This window comes from Strix aluco, chromosome 5 (genome assembly GCF_031877795.1).
Source record: "Strix aluco isolate bStrAlu1 chromosome 5, bStrAlu1.hap1, whole genome shotgun sequence".
Taxonomy (NCBI): Eukaryota; Metazoa; Chordata; class Aves; order Strigiformes; family Strigidae; genus Strix; species Strix aluco.
Window position 1 is genome coordinate 41,636,045 of NC_133935.1, and position 17,906 is coordinate 41,653,950.

The following is a 17,906-nucleotide window of genomic DNA, read 5'->3' on the forward strand; positions in this document are numbered from 1 at the left end:
AAACAGAACATCCTTTTAGTGATAAACTATACTCACTATGCTTTAAGTACTTTATAACTGCTACTCAGAACCTATGGGCTCTGTGAAATGTTAACAGCCCTCTTAAAATCACCCATCAGAATGGAAACACTATTTATGTTTAAAAGTTAATTTACATTATTTCATTTTTAAAATTGGGGGGGTTTTAAGTTATCAGCAAGGTGAGAACAAATTGTGTTAAAACTTAGGCCAGCACCACCTCTATTATTTAAGTGCATCTTGTTTAAAGAATTATGTCATAAAATATTTTTAATTAAGAAATTTATAATGTAGTGCCTTTAAGTATAAAGCTATATTTCTATAGCCATTATACTCTCACCAAACTTACTCCTGCCAGCTAGTGTAAAGAGCAAGAATGTGTGCTATCTCTACCCCCAAAAAAATGCAAAGGAAGAGGTTCCTGTCAGCATCTGTTTCTTTCACAGAATTTTTCCCAAATCATCCTCTTACGATGGCAAAAATCACACTGTCTTTCCATGGTCTTACACATGCCAGATGTTCTCCTATGGCACTGATGCATCTGACTTGCTACAGGTCCAAGCAGTTTTTCTGTATCTCTGTAGTAAAAATCCTTTGAAGGGACACCCTTTACAAAACATATAAAATAAGGAATTTCTGAATTTTCTTTTCTTTAGTGTATTCTTTACAGGACTATTTGAGGTAATACTTTGTCTCATCTTTATTTCACCCAAAACTTCCCAAGCTCCCAAAAGTAAGTTAGGCGAGCTTTACAGAGGTGAATGTCTTTGTGATTGTCCTCTGAGAATAAACTGGATTATGAGACCAGAGACCTGTTTGCACCATAGATTATTAAGAATACAGAAGAGGAATTTAAAAAGGAAAATTAATGGTAAGGAGAAAACAGAAGTAAAAAAATAAATGCCCAAAGTAGCAGTACATTTTAAAAAACCCAATCAAATATAGGCCTTCAAATCATAGTAATTTAAAAACGGAAAGCACCTAGTGGAAATAACACAACCACCTGATATTAGAGATATCATCCTAAACCCAAAACAGATGTCCCATACTGTAACTTCAAAACTGTGCTTTATGAAATAAATATACAAACGTTTAATTATTCTGAAAGAATTTCAAACATGCCTATGACATACTATCCTGACTGCAAGATCCTGGTCTGTATTTTATCATTAGATAAAATAAAAAAGGAACCAGCACCATCTAGTGGTTTCAAAATAATTTCGTTTCAGATAGTGTTAAAATTAACAGCTTCAGGACTTCCTCACAAGAGCAGTCCTTAAATCTCCACTTTTAAGCTATCAGCAGTACTGGAAACTTCAAAAGCACTGTGTTAGTCCGGAGTGGGACAGTGAGGAGAGACTACACGCACAGTAAGAAAAGGCAAGGAGTTATTACAGGATCTGGAAATTTCCTATTCTGCATGCTGCACAAAGCACCTTTTTTACATCTCCTTCTCCTCATCTGTGTTGTTTAATTAGACCAAATGTCATTCGGAACAGACATGTCAAGGCTACATACAATGGGATTACAATCTATTCTGGAACTGTCAAATGCAGTCCAACAGAAACATACAGAAGAGTAATGAATGATGGTATTTTAACGTTTCTTCTACACACATGCAAAATTAAAAATAAGCATGAAAGTCTGCACATTTCCAGAAGATATTGTCTGTTTTACATATGATGCAACCAACAACAGCTATAGCAGTATATGGGAAAATGCATTCTGTTGAAAAACATACGGTTTCAGCAAGATTTGTGGAGGAGCTTTATATAAGTAGCTCTCAGCATTTTGCAAAGTGCAGCTGGAGTCTGTTAGCTAGGGACTGTACCCTTAGCTATTAATGCAGTTCTGAAGTAACTTCTGTGTGTGACAAAGATGAACGATAAGAGGAGTAAAAGTTGACAGTGAATATGAAGATGAAAAAAACACATACCAAAAAAACCCAAACTGAAAGGTATCTGATAAAAAAAAACCCCTCTATGTGTTTTCTTAAAAAGAGTAGGTCCAAAGAAGCACTTAGGACTATCCACGGTTGTGCACTGCTATTCTTAGCACTGCCAGGATTTTAGCCAACATACTATGGCAGTATAGACACCCTACAAAGGCATATTCTATGAGTCAAGTCAAAACGCTACTTTTTCTATAAGAAAATTTTTAAGTAAAGCATTCATCTTCCAAAGACAAACATATGTACTGAACTTCAGTGTATTACTGACACAATTACTTTATTTGTGTTCACACATTCTTAAGTGGAAAAGCATAACTGAGATATATTTTTCATACTTCTACTGTTATTTTTAAGGGTTTTCTGGCAACTCTAATTTTTCCCTACAGATGCTATATTTCAATGAGAGGAGAAAAAAAACCTCATAGTATGCTTGAAGTTTCCTAAAATAAGTTATTAAAACAAAAGTATTGCAAACATAAATAAACTGTACTTCTTAGGAAAAAGCCTATAGCCTTTGTTAAACTGAATGAATAGAGAACGTTGCACAGTAGTGCAGCTTCCAAAATTGCTAAGGGACATCCTGCAAGATTTACAGATGGGAGGGATACATTAACTTCTTAAAAGCCATAAATCCATTTTTGTGTATTCTATGCAACTGCTTACAACCAATAGGTTATTGTATTAAATAAATCCTGTATTATGTATCTGTTTTAACTAGACACCCTCAAAGCAATTCTGGAGCAGAGAAAGACAGATTCCAAACTGATTTCTGTGAACATTTATTTATCCACTCAAATTCATTAGAGACTCAGTAAACATAGCAGCACACTCCACAAAACAGAAAGTGCAAGAGGATTTTACTCCACTTGGCCTGTACAAAGATACTACATTCCACACAGATGACACATTCCTAGACATCATCCACTAATATTAATGTCATTCTTACAGTAATCTTGCAGACATTTTTAACAAATGAGATAAATCTGAATAAGAAGCTCATCCAGCATTATCAGCCACAAGGATAAAGATGAAGTGTCTTTAGCAAGTTTATTTTATTGTTTCTCATTAGGGTACTGATGTGCTTTTACAGTAAACGTTGATATTCCAGCACCTTTATTCTCAGGTATAGAGACAGAACAGAACCTGTTCATAAATACTAACATTCCAAATTTTCACATATTAGCAGAAAATATTAAAAATATTTAAACCCTCTAAACCTAACATTAAACCCTCTAAATCTACAGATGTTTTTTTAAGCTTTCCCATTTCCTGTTTGCTATGCCCTTGTTATTTATCACAGAATTGCATTATCCATGTTTACTGTTTCAGTCTCCCTTTTTTTTTTTAACAGTGGAAACCATTTCTTTATATAAATGCCTTATGTGAATGTGTTTCATCTATCAGCTAAATAATTGTTTTATATTATTTTTCTGCTGTCCAGCAGGAAAATACAGTATGTCCACAAACTTTAAAGAAAGTCTAAATCAAGGCAAATAAAATCAAAATCCAAATCTCCTTATCTCTTTTCCATTTCCAGCTCTGCAGTCTTTCCAAGTAACATCTTTAGATTTAGCACAGACTAAGAAAGTCACCTTTTCAGGTTTCATGTTTCAATTTATACAAAATTAATTAGTGCATCATATACAATTTTTTTCCTTGACCATAAGATTTTATTTCAATTGACAAATCTCTGAAGATTCATCTCAGTTAAGACTATAATACTGAAGTTCTATAGTCACCCATATTTTGGTGGCCTTTACGAATTTCACAGTATGTCATGCACCAAGACCCAAGTCCTTAGAGTATAGGGAGGCTATTAGATCTAGTTCTGTTCTATCTGCTGTGATGCCTTCTTGAGGGAAATTTGCTACTTTCAAGCCTTGAGAGGTCCCTTTCAAGTAATGATCTGGCAATTTACTATGACCTTTTCTCAACTATTAATGTTGCTTTTGAGGGACCACTAATGGTCTTCTTTCCGTACATCATTCTAAAAACAAAAAAAAAAGGCTTCTCCACTTACATATAACAAAGCCTTTGGTTATTTTCACTGCACTACACTTTCCTGACCTTTTGTCAGTAGAAAAGGCTCTGGATCCTGATTACATCTATACCAAATCTACATAACACAAGGCTCACAATGCAATATTTTTGGCTTGCCAGAAGCTGAGACACAGTATCTACCCCTTAGGCACTTTACAGTTCGAGTGGCAGTAGAAGCAAAGAGGCAAACATTTGTTCACTACATGAAAAATTCCTGGCTGGCCAATAGAAAACAGCCAACAGAAAACATCTATCTCCTGTAAGAAAGATTTCATGTATTCATGCATCTGTTGAGTGGTCTAGGTGCACGTAAATTTTAACTGGTTGACTGCATGCTAAAGGTACATCTGTTGCCTGCCAACTGTTGGACCTAACAAATATAACAAACTGTCTTTGTAAATATAATCAGGGTTGGCACACCTGCTGTGCTTTAAATGATCTGCACGATTCTACCTTAGACTTACCATTTTTTCCAGCTTTGGGACAATGAGCAGCAATGAAGAGCCAGAGTGGGAGGGAAATATAGAACAATAGTTTGGAGCCAGAATGAGAAGCATTTTAGTAGAAAGAAAGGCCGTGGTCCAGTGTTAGCATAGTTCACAGACTCAGACAGATAATATGATTTCTATATAACTACTTACTGTGTCAGTCAGGCACACACTGGAATTCTCTGCAGTTGCAAGGCTAGGCTTTACATTAACTGTTTCTGTAGATAAACTGAACTCAGGCTACTCACATATTCCAACTGAACCAGTGCAGGTAATATTAGGGGCTCTTCTAGAAAGATTTTTGGTTCTCTTTGACTGACAATAGTTGTATGAGCTGGTAGATGGAATACATGGCAGTAGCCAAGCCATACTACAAATAAATGTGAAGTTGAGTATACTGTAAAATGCAGGTCTGTTCTGTTTCCTCATTGTCCTTGGGCTTAGCAGCTAGCTGGCCCTGAATCCAAGGGAAGTATAATGCTGAATATAAACAGCACAAATATTGTTACACAAATTGGAATCATTTTTCACTAATTTCTTACCAATTCGAGTGATTCTGTTGTAGGAAAGTTCAAGATTTTGGAGATTTATGCAGCCATCTAAGCCACAAACTGATGAAAGATGGTTCTTATTCAGAATCAGAATACAGAGATTTTCTAGGTTTTCACAGTCAATTATCTGAATGTTGTTTTCCTGCAATAAAGGAAAATAAGAATATTAAATAGCATCAGAAGTAAAGTAGCAGAATTAAGTGTAAAAATAAGGTAGACTGTCATCATTGCTTATTTTTATCCTAAACTTCTAGCTAGGAGTAAGCACATCTCTATTTTTTCCATTAGGAAAATAAATTGTTGAGTCATAGAAACTGCCTTTTGTGTCCTGCTGGGACAGAACAAAAATATATCTCGAACTTCATTCTGGCTCTGAAAATGCCCAGAAGTTGAAACAAAAAGTGTAAGGAGAAGTTAAGGACATAGTGGTCTTTTCCATATATGTTTTCCTAGCTTCCCAAATCCTATGAGACTGAACTAAAAACTGCATAGAAACCATCACATTTACTAGACACTAATGAAGATAGCTATGACTTTGCTGGAATCCCATTTACTAACAGTGAAAATCTGCATTTAGAGGTATTTTGGTCACAAACATTAACACTGTTCTCAGCTACTGTTCTTACCCCAACAGATCTTGCTCTTTTACCATTCCCCTCCCGAGGGCATTTTAATAATGCTTCCTCAGACTTTTATTTCACTATTTACTGCCCTCGATTGTTTTCTTCTGGTTTTCACCTGCAGATGCTCAAACAAACAAACAAAACTTAAATTCCCTGCCTTTGTAACAAACCGATTAAACCAAAGAGTGTAATTCCTATTCCAGAATTAACACACTGACTAGATTTAGGTGGTACCTTCAGCTGCAGGCAGAGATGTGTACAGGTTTCCTTTGGAAGCTGTAACACTGATTCCTGCCCTTGAACAGTCCCTTCAGTTGCACCAGTAAGTTAAAGCAGAGAACTGATACAATTTAAATATTAGCTTTTGTATCAACAAAAGTGAGGGGCAATATCAAGTAGGAATGAATGTCCAAGGCATAAAGAGGCAGTTGCTTTAGCTATGTGAGAAATACCTATGAAACGATCTTGGACTGTTTCAACTGCCACAAAAGAGGCTGTTTCTTCATTAAGGTTGAATGGAAGACAACTACCACATTACCTGGCACAGCGAAAGTATTAACAATATATATAATTATTAAATTATTAATAAAGCATATTTAGAAGTATATCTAACAGTCTTCTCCTCAAATAAATTATACTGACATATCCAAGTGAGGCAATCCTGTATATTATTTAAAGCATAACATTTAAAACAAAACAAAACACAAAAAAACCATAAACCCAAAACTGTTCTGTAAGAGACAATATTTTATATTAAAAAATGCACATATAAATACCAATCTTAGTAAGACTGGCAGCTTAGATATGTATTATACCGTTATACTAATACTTTGCTCTTGTATTTTGAGGTACCCAAAATTATCAAATCCCAGAAATCATGTTCCAAATAGATAAGAAAACTGAGAAAAGGACACAGGTATTTCAACCTGCCCTATTGCAAAGCTCTAATTATTGGACAGACAACACTCCTTTGCCTACAATTATTATCAGGTCTCTTCTCTGATTTTATTTTAAAAAACCAAAACCAACAAAAGCCCCATACTTTGGAAAGAACACCAGTTACTGGGCAAGCAGAAACATTCAAGATTTCAATGAATAATAAAGGCATACTAACTTTCTTGTGAATTGGTGGTGTTAAAACACATGAAATAAAAAATGTGAAGAGTTGTTTCATGTAAATTGTCAGGTTCTGGAACTAAGATGAATCACAAAGCAAAATGTTTTATTTAGTCATTCAGTTTACAAGGCCATGTAAGACATCGTGCAGTACCAACTACCTAGACATTATGCCTCTAGTGTAATTCACTATATTGTTCTTTAGCATATATGCGAGTAATTTAAACTAATATTCAAGGTGTGTACTGCAAGGGACTCTTCTTCTACCTACTCCTGATTAAGCTGAGCACCTGCTATGGTGACCAGCATCTGCCCACTCATGAATCAGAGGGACTGAAGTAACAAGGGTCAATCACTGTGCCATACTAACGCTAATCCTAGACTGATACTATCATGGACTTTTCTTGGTATAGCTTGATTCATTTGCAGGATGTTGCTTTAGTACTAATGCAAACTGTTGTATGTAATGCAACTTTGCTGACATTTGGGAGTATTTTATTAATGTTCCTATGCTCTTAAGGCACTAAAACTTACATATTCAGTTACATAAAAGTTAGATATTCAGCATAACCACGGAAGCAGCAAAACTGGCAGTTCTCCCTGAGTTATGATAAAGAATCAAATATGCTTCGTACCTCCACATTGATATACTTTAGGTCTTTGCAGTTACTTAGTCCTTCCAGTGCAACTAGTCCACAGCGCCTCAGAGTCAAAACTTGAAGATTTGAACACTCAGATAACGTTGAGAGGCTACAAGCTGGCAAATCTTCAAGTGTAAGTGTTGTGACCTACATGCATTTATTGATATATAAAATTAATTGCTTGTATATTGAACATTCATTGTACAAAGTCACATTACAGTTATTTTCTTTAAAATGAAAAAGAGTCGAAAACTACATTCTACTAACACTTTAGAAAATGCAAGCAACTAATGTTAATCCTTTCATATAGAAAAGGATGGCAATGATGGCTTTGATCTGTTAAATGGGAGAAGTTATTATGAAAACTATGTTTGATTTTAACATCCACCTTAAAATAAAACCAATGCTTTGCTAATGACATTGAATTTGAATGGAAGGAAGATTAACACTAAGGAAAGCAACTAATAGTGTGAATTGTTTCCCATCACACTATCATAAATAATGAGTGTGCAAAAACAGATGAAAATAGTTCAGACTAAAAGCGTATGTAGTCTAGTATGTCATCTGAGAGCGTATAACAAGATGAGAGCACAAAGAAAGCATACAGCGAAAGGTTAGTAAGTGGTAAGAAAATTAAGTGCTGGGAACTAAGAGATGTTCTTTATGACAAAACACCATCTAGAAGCTGATCAGCAATGTCTTGCTTCTGGAAGAGACTACTCTGAAGGGGCTACACGAGCAGGAGCTGAAATGTGGACCGTCAGACAAAGGCAAAACCATGTTAATTTAGCAGAAAGTAGGAGCTCCTGCCTTTTACAGGCTTAAGATACTATCAATCATCTGAAGACTAATACCACACCAGTCTGCTCCACAATGCTCACAGAAATTGAAAAGTCATTCTCATTGCTCTTATTCTCCACTTGTCCAGAGGAACTTTCACTGAGATCTATATTCCGCTCAATGATAATCTCCTCCTCTTCCAAAACAGCATTCTGCTGACATAGCAAATTAAAAAAAAAAAAGAAAAGAAAAAGTGATGGTATAGCTTCCCATTTCATTCTAAATCTTCTGTATAGTTACCTGCTGCAGAGTACTCCAGGGGCCACTATGAATTATCTTTTGTGTACTTAATGGAGGCATCTTGCTAACTGAACTCTTCTTTGGTCGTTTTTTTGTAGTTGCTTGCTTTCTTTGGTTTTCTTCACATATTTTAGACCAAGACTTACATGTGTTCATCCAGTTTATTCTCTTCTTTTCAATATCATCAGGAAGAATTAGTCTACTGGAACACTCAGCTATATCTTGAATTCTTTCCCAGGTGTCTCTGACTTCCTCATTAGCATCTTCTGTTAGAAACACAGTTTTGTTCATTGTTTCAGACTGAGAAAATTGATCTTTGACTTCTCTATTACTAGCATTTGGCTGGACATTTGGTGGACTGCTGCATATATTGTTTGCCTTATTTTCTACTGTGTCAGTGGCTCCAAAATTAACAGATTTATCCTCTGAAGTATGGCTATTTGGAGCTTTATTAAGATCTCTAGTTTGTGAGTAATTTTCTTCTACATGTCTTATTGAATTCATGTATATGTTCTCATTATTTACTTGAGAAGAGTTTTCTTTCTCAGAGCCTAGCATATTTGGTGTTGGTGTCAAATTTCTTTCTGCTGGAATCATCCAATTATTTGTTTCATCCATCATTTCAGTCTCATTTTCTTTTTGTTCCTCTACTTGCTTACTTAGTTTCTTCTTCTGTTCTCGTATTACTTTCGTATTTTCTATCTGCTTATCCTTTTTCATGTTTTCTTCGTTGTTTTCTCCACTTTCAGTCATCACAGCTTTTGCTTTTATTTCTCCTAGTTTTCTCTGTTCTTCTCTTCTTATTTGTAGCTGTTTTTCTCTCTCAAGTCTCAGGCTTGCTTTCTTTTTCTCATATTCCTCATACCTCCTCACCTGTTCCAAATGTTCCTGTCTTTCAACTTCTTGTCTCTTTTTTCCTTCTTCTTTCTTTTGCCTATTTTCTTCCATTTGCGTCTTCATTTTTTCCTCTTTTTTTTTCATTTCTTTCTCTATTTCTTTTAGTATTTTCTGCTTCTTTTTTATTTCATCTTTCCATTCTTTTAAGATAGAAGCATATTTTTTATGGACCAAAAATGATCTAAATCTAGCTTGGATTTTGACAGCTGCTGTATGCTGTTGTTCTGCCAGGTGTTGTCTTTCTTTTGCTTTCTGCTCTTCCAAGGCCTTTTTCTCCTCTTTCATTTGCAACTCTAGCTTCATGATCAATCCCTAGGCCAAAACAATTAGGATAGACTTCAACCACTTTGAAAATAGGACAGGTGTCAGCACATATTTATCATTAATAAACAGAATCTGGTGTATTAACTGTTCCAGAATAACATTCATTCTCAAAATATATGATAGTAACCTCACAGTCTTTTGACAAAAGGTCATTGTACAACCTTACCTCATGTTGCATCATTTTGTCTCTCCAAGCTTTCCTTTCTTTCTGTAACTCATCTTCTATTGCAGCTTGGTGTTTCTGCACAGCAAATTAACATAAATGAATATTATACAAAACCTGGAACATCACAAAACACCCTCTCTCTAGTATCTCCCCCATTTTCTCAACTTTCCAACGGTCCACTTTCGCAAATGACTGAATTAAAATGAGAAACTCAGCTGTGCAAGGATCAAAATAAACAACCAGATGCTTGCATTGGTAATGTGGATTTGGTCATGTAATGAAAGATGCATACCTTCAGAGGGTCAGCATCTTGGTACTGACCCAAACAACTACCACCTTCCTCTCCAAATTCTTTACTACTACTGAAGATGAAAACTATGTTTATGAAACAACCATTCAAAGTCCAGGTAGGTAATAGAAACATAACAGAAACAAACACTCTGAAAGTGGCATGAACAGTCCCCTTTAATTGCACGTCTATGTTATTGATAATCTTAAAATTTTTCAAACAGGAATTTTGTTCAGTAAAGGTAAAGAAATTTTTTTTTCACTGAAATTGCTTCTCAATGGAAAATAAAAGTTCAAGTCTATTTTCTCACTATTTGCAAATAATCAGCATTTCCCTCCTTGTCCAACATATTCTCAATCAGAAAAAAAAATCCGAATGATCTGGAGTTACATCTGACTGAAAATTAGCAGACAGTAAGTACCTGAAAACCAGAGGCAGACCCAGAATCACATAACTTCTGGTGGAACCAAGATAAATCAGTACCAGCCAAATCAAATATACAGCAGGATATGGAGGAACCAGTATAAACAAACTAGCACTTCCAACTCAGAGCAAAACATCTCCCAGGTGCCTAAGCACTGTTTTTCATGTATGTTCAGAAGCATGCTGTTCAGACAATAGGAGACTAGACATCTAGATCCTTCTATAATGGGGGAAGTTAGTCTCCATCTCTCACCTCTAAAAAGAGCGCTCTAGGAACAGCACTACCAAAGTGCCTAAATGGGGACATGCCCCACCTTGTCTATAGAGAAAGCAAGCCATTCTAGGTCCAAAAATTATTTGTGACATCAAAGAGCAGAGGAAGCATAATCAGTTTGTGGCCTGTTGAAAAGGGAGCTATATTAGACATTTAACTGGTCTTCAGAGATCAAAGGTCTTTTTCACTTACAAAGCCCTTCCTTAATTTTAGTGACTTGAATTACCTTGCTGAGACCAAGATACCCACCTCTTCAGAAAGCTACAAATTAGTTCACTGAAAGTGCAGTGTTAATGCATGTCTCAAAACACAAATATCTAGGCTAAATAATAAAAAATTCTGGCCCCACATGTATATCTGAGGGTTGCACTTCATGTTCTTATGCTCTTTTGTAGAGGGCTATCAAATTTTATCCTTCAGTATGCACCACATGTTATAGCAAAACATAACTAGATACTCTGAGAATGCAACAAGTTAACACATGGAGTCATGTTCTGTTGTGGCAGAACTCAGTAGATGAAGCCTGACTCAGTTTCCCAGACACAGACGAGAAAGGGAATATTGTAACTTTTACCCAGATGAAGCACAGCACCAGCAGTTCTGAACTGAATGATTTTGGTTCAGATTACATCACCTACGACTTTTCATCTAAATGTGAAATTGAGGTGAGAGGTCCAAAGTAAGTAAGTATTTTCTATTAAGGCACAGTTACCATTTTCATTTGTGAGTAGTTTAGCACAACTCTCATTTCTGGTACTTTGGCTGGTGTCATAATATAATAACTTAGTAAGGACAAAACCTAAAGAATAATTTAACATTTACCATGGTGTCCTGGTTTAGCTAGGATAGGGTTAAGTTTCCCCAGCAGTGGGGGGGGAGCTCTAGCCAGGTTATTCAATACCATGCTGACGTCACCTCCTGGCACCCAAGCACGGGAGAATCGATAGAATGTGCGGGGTATGCAGTCGTTCCTCTCACTGGTGTATCGGTATATACCTTGCTCTCATCATTGTTATCACTGTTATTGTTGTTGTTTGCTGTGTTGCTGTTGCACTGTTGTATTAAACCTCTCCTTATCTCAGCCCTGGGGCTTTGTATTTCACTCCCTTTGTGGGAGAGGGGCAGCAGCCGTGTGGTCTCAGACCCTGGCAGGGACTAAACCACCACACATGGCAAATTCATTTACTGTTGATCAAAGCAGTAAACACATAAAACCCAATGGTTCGTACTTAAATATGTCTTACATCTCACTTTGGAATCACAAGTAGACAGAGGTTAGGACGATCATTCAGTTTGGGAAAGTACTCTCACATTAAATTTTGAATTCGAATAGTCTAGATGGGAACAGATTGGCTTCAATATTGTTATTTACCTTATGAAGAAGCTCTAACTTTATTCTTTCAGCCTCAAATTCCTCCAGATGCTGAACCCTTCTTGCGTGATCCTCTTTATTCTGTTTTTCCTGTGATTCCCTTTCAGCTTTCCACTTTTTCCTCTTCTCATCTTCAAGCTCCCTTTGTCTCTTCTCCCACTGTTCAAATTTTTGTCTACATTTTTCTTCTACTTCATGATGAGTAAGGCTTACGCTCATTTCAACTTCAGCTATGAATTTGTAATCAACCAAGCAAACCTTTTATTTAATTTCTCATTAAGTATTGGGGGACAGTAAACAGTCTTAAAGTATTGACAAGAAAAGGATTCTGTGCTGATACAGCTAGCAATATATATCCCCAAGAAAATCAGAACTACAACACAAGTCTTTCTTATCAGAGATATCTTATCATGATGCATGCTTACTGACTCTGCTACAGTCATGCTAATTCTACCAATGTATATTTCAGGATTACATTTTGGCTTCAGAATGAATGTCTTATGTGGCTGTCAGCAGGGGTTTTATAACTGATGCACTCCACCCCAAAACATGCAAAGGCCATGGCGAAGGGAAATGTTCCCAGCCAAGTTGTGGCCAAAGCACAAGCTGCTTAATGTCTCTAATCTGGCTTCCATTTGTATTCATAATTAAATCATTTCTGGAAAGTATTTTTTGACACAAATTTCTACCAAGACATTAAAGACTAGGATAATTTTGTGATCCTGAAATGAGCATTTGCTCATGTCCAGTTAATGAAGTATCAAAATTTACTGCATACTGTAATTCTTTATACAGAACTTTATGATACTCATGAAGACAGAAAAGCAGGAAATAGTGATATGATGCTAAAGATCAATTCAACCAAACTAATGCATTTGCTTACCTGTAACAAAATGGTCATCAGTGCCTATTTCATCACTGGTGGACCAACTATTACAACTAGGTGTTGTAGCAATCTGCAAGTCTTCATTTTCAATTTCAAATAGTACCTAATATAGTTTAATATTGTCATTAAGAAACAAGAAACAGAGTCTAAAAGCAGAACATTACAAAAATCTTCCAGAACAAGGATAAGCTTTTCATCATGTGACAAGCACAATAATATGAAACTTACCAGTGACTGGAATCCTTAGACTTTGAATAATGCAAACGTATCAGTCAAAATACTGTTTTCTAGAGTAATAAATATTGGAGTATTTCCCAAAATATATAATATTTCTATGTTTTTTTAAATATATTTACTTTACTATATTTGACTTGGAAAAATTAATGTTTTCCATTTGGGATTTGTTTTACTTTCTGTGGAATTAAGCACTATATTTATGCATTAATACTGTTTTGCACATAGGGGAAGAACTAGTTACAGAGTAAATTTTTAAGAAGTCTATTTGAAAATAATGCTATGGGCACAAAGACTGTTATATTTCTTTCATTGTTCTTTATAGGCAAGAAGTGATCTATTCCTGCTCATTTATCATCCATTCATCACATTCTTGGGCCATATATTATTTGTGATGCAGCTGAAGTCACATAAAGTAATTGGGCTGAGAACAAAAAATCATGTTTGCAAAAGTGCTCACTAATAAAATCCAGGTGACAAATTAAAAGTGATTAAATACAGGTTTATGTCTTTCTAAGAACTTCAGCAAGTTATTCAATCAATTCCTTTGAAAATATAGAATAACCCAGTCTCATAACTCCTGATTCATCTTTGAAAGTTACAGACATGATTATGTTACATTTTCTACAAAATCATAGAATATATTAGGAGCAAGATTAATAGTAGCACATCCTCCCAATCATCACAAAAAGAGTAAGATTAGAGATGTTTAAAAGTGTTATCATACTATTGAGATAATATTCTGCAAATAATTAACAATAAAGGATTTTTCAGTTTTTTTAAATTTTGTTGATTTTTGTGCTCAGCATCTCAGCTACTGATACAGAGAATTTATTCCAAATTTTAAATCTTATAGACATGGTGTATTACAGCTGATGTCCCAGTTCTAAAGAATGGCATATACAAACTCATCTTAAAACCTTATAGTCTGACAGAAACAAAACTGAACACATCTACAGGTCTCCTTAGGAGGTCAACAAAGCACATGTATATTATATAGAATACTTAATAGAATTTTGTTCACTATAAATATTGTTTAAATAGAGAATACCTTTTTTTTTAATTGTTCTGGATCTTCATTATATTCAGAAGCCAATTTTGCCAAGTAATCTGAAGCATGGCAAGAAACTACCCCATAAGTGTTACCTAAAGAAGAAACAAATATATAATTTAGTACAGAGAGAGAAAATCCATTACCAGTACTCAGTTCTGCTCTATACTGCTTAGCTGTGGTGGTGCAATTCTTACCCCCCCCCCCGCCCCTCTTTGTTGGGCTGCCTGGTGCTAGGTGCGATTCCACCCACATCCCCCGAGCTATACACCAGTCTGTGGAGATAAGGACTGACAATGTTAACGAGCCTGGCTCCTGCCCCTCCCGATTGCTCAGAAATGGTTAAAATGGCCCATCAACTCCTAAGGGCCTGGCACACCTGTGCCTGGGATGTGGTCAAATGGGAACAATAACAGAGTCGCACATTAATCAAATTCTTGTGTAACTGCTGGAAGGCACCAGAGGGTATTTGACAAAAGTCAATTATCTTGGACCCTATAAATGGCGACCACCAGGAAGACCCTTTGAGCTCTCCTGGATTGCAGCAGGCCTGTGACCAGCATCTCCCCTGAGCTGGGACGCCTCTCAGGTACCAAACCCTTAAGGTGTTGCCTGCTCCAGACAGAAGGCCAGGGTGAAGTCCCCCGCTTGAGTCTCAATTATTGCCCGTTGAGGAATGCCAAGGCATTGTGAGCATTTGCTCTAAACTCAAGAGGGAAATTTTCTTTGAGCTAGCTTCTCTTTACTCTGTGTGTGTGTGTGTGTGGGTATGTACCCTTGTGTCTGTATGTCCGTTCTGTGTTCATTCTACTGAATCTAAACACCTTTGTTTCTGTATGTTTGTCCATTTTGTTATGTGCATGCATGTGTGTATATATATAGGTACTGTTAAGTAAGTTAGTGTGAATCTTGTCATTTTAGAATCTGAATAAGTTGCTTTTCTTTCTTTTAGTATTTCTGAATTATTTTATAATAATAAATTGCTGTTAGTTATTAATAAACCTAGATTTCTTACTAAATATTACCGTGTCAATACTTTCATCTGTGACATTAGCTACTAAATTTCTTTAAACTAAAATAATTTATTCCCTTTAAGACTCTTATCCTCTGCTCACAATTTTAATGAAATATATATGAGAGTCATTTATCTACATTAAAAGCAGCAAATATGGGTAACTGGAACACACAAATTGATATCATAAGAATCCAGTGATAAAAAATATGAAAGAGAATTCCAAAGCATAGAACACAGCAGAACTTTTTCTGTGTAGAAAAGTCCAGTAGAAATTGTATCAGATAGGTCAAAAACTAACAAAAAAAAAACCTACAAAAATAATGAAAAAGAGTAAATGTCCATTACAAAAAAAAAGAACCTTCCTCAAATATCAAAATGTATAGACAATATTGAACTTTTGTTTACAAAGACCGTTACAGTAAATGAGTGGGAAACCCAAGATTATGGGAAAAACTAGAACGGAACAGACAATGCCAGCTCTCTGGCACATAAACTATGAGCTTGGCTTCAGTCACACAGCTGACACAGCAATATTGTTTCTAATTACAAGGTCATTTCATTTAATGCTAGCTTGGATATCTCTAAAGACACACTTTAAACATATCCTATGGATTCAATTGTATCTGAGTTGTTTTACTGCTGATTGTTTGTCTGTATGAGCTCCTAGTGACTTCATTATAGATTCTCTTGAAGAGTCTGGCCCAGGTCTTGTCTTAGACAATGATCCTGCAACTTGCCTTGATCTATGGTTTAGCATCAGATGAATTTTTAGAAAAACTCAATTCATACTCAGATGTTAATCCTAGAAAACAGAACTGCACAGTTTTATTCCCAGAGCTTTTCAGCATGCATTCAGAAGCTGATGCAATAGGTTTCACTGCTTGCTCTACTTAAAAGTTTGCATTGTTTTACTGATGATTGTTAGTCTTCCACTGGCAATACAAGGTGCATAAATATTTTAACTGTGATCACTGCTTACTTGTAGTTTCTTCGTCTTCTAAGTCTTGCAGTATAAGCTTTTCAGCATCTTGATTTCTGCTCTTTATAAAGTTTAAATAGGAGAGAACTGATTCTGGCAAGTCATCTGAAATCTAGAAAAACATGATATTTGACATAAATTCTACATTTTCATCTCACAGCCACGACCAGAGGTAAATACTTGACATGCAAGAATAAAGACTCATTTTGGCTTCATCTATAAAGCACTGATGGAGAATTAGTAGCAATTGCTACCAAAATTTTTCCCAATTCCTACATCTTCCCATCGTCTTCTCACTCACTGGCCAATTAATAATTCTAATTTTTAATTACTTTCTAATTAAATTTTGATTAGAACACATTTTAGTAACTTATAGTTCACTATCTTCAGAAACATGTTTTAATTAACATTTTTTTTGCAGTTGTGTTGGACCAAGAAATTAAGGAAAAGGTTAAGACAGAAATTAACAAAATACCTATAATGCACAGGGTCTTTTTCTTAAAAATATTCAGACTCTTTAAAAAATAAATTAATTTTAAATTTACTAATGTTTAAAGTATGCATGTAAATCAGACTCTTCAACTTTCTTTACTACATAGATACTTTCTATTCAAAAGACTGTAAGGATCTGGGAAAATGGACTGCCTTCTCTCAGATGTGTAAATACCAGTAAACATTGCTGGCATTCAGCATGTGAGTGCATAAATCATAGGATCATAGAATCATTCAGGTTGGAAAAGACTTTTAAGATCAAGTCCAACTGTTAATGTAACACTGACAAGTTCACCGCTAAATGATGTCCCTAAATGCCACATCTACACATCTTTTAAATACCTCCAGGGATGATGATTCAACCACTTCCCTGACCAGCCTGTTCCAATGCCTGACAGCCCTTTCAGTTAAGAAATTTTTCCTAATATCTAATCTAAACCTCCCCTGGTGCAATTTGAGGCTATTTCCTCTTGTCCTATCACTTGTTACTTGGGAAAAGAGACTGACACTCACCTCGCTACAACCTCCTTTCAGATAGTTGTGAAGAGCAATGAGGTCTCCCTGAGCCTCCTTTTCTCCAGGCTCTCTAGACCTGTCACCAGTTTCATTGCCCTTCTCTGGACATGCTCCATCACCTCAATGTCTTTCTTGTAGTGTGGAGCCCAAAACTGAAGACTGTATTCAAGGTGCAGCCTCACCACCAGTGCCAAGTACAGGGCAACGATCACTTCCCTTCCCTAGTTCTGGCCACACTACATCCGATACAAGCCAGGATGCATATTATCACTGTCATGCAATTATCACTGATGCCTTTGCCTATCTCTATGTCATATCAAACGTATGATTTATGGTCACAAATGACCAATATCATCAACCCTAATATCCTATAGACCAATCCTTTTGCTAGGAGTCTGAAAGATTAAAACAACTGCAACGAATCCAAATCACTGATTGGATTTCAGAGGAAAACCTTTCCCCAAAATAAGAAGTAATTCA

General features: G+C 35.9%; 1 protein-coding gene across 1 annotated transcript in view; it reads right to left on the bottom strand.

The window, feature by feature from the left end:
* The window catches only part of LRRIQ1 (leucine rich repeats and IQ motif containing 1), a 117,129-nt gene that overhangs the window by 97,726 nt on the left and 1,497 nt on the right, over positions 1–17,906 (bottom strand). The window contains 8 exon segments of the mRNA XM_074825427.1: positions 5,040–5,190; positions 7,423–7,575; positions 8,509–9,717; positions 9,896–9,970; positions 12,254–12,483; positions 13,137–13,242; positions 14,425–14,519; positions 16,419–16,530. Coding sequence (XP_074681528.1) covers positions 5,040–5,190; positions 7,423–7,575; positions 8,509–9,717; positions 9,896–9,970; positions 12,254–12,483; positions 13,137–13,242; positions 14,425–14,519; positions 16,419–16,530 — 2,131 coding nt within the window.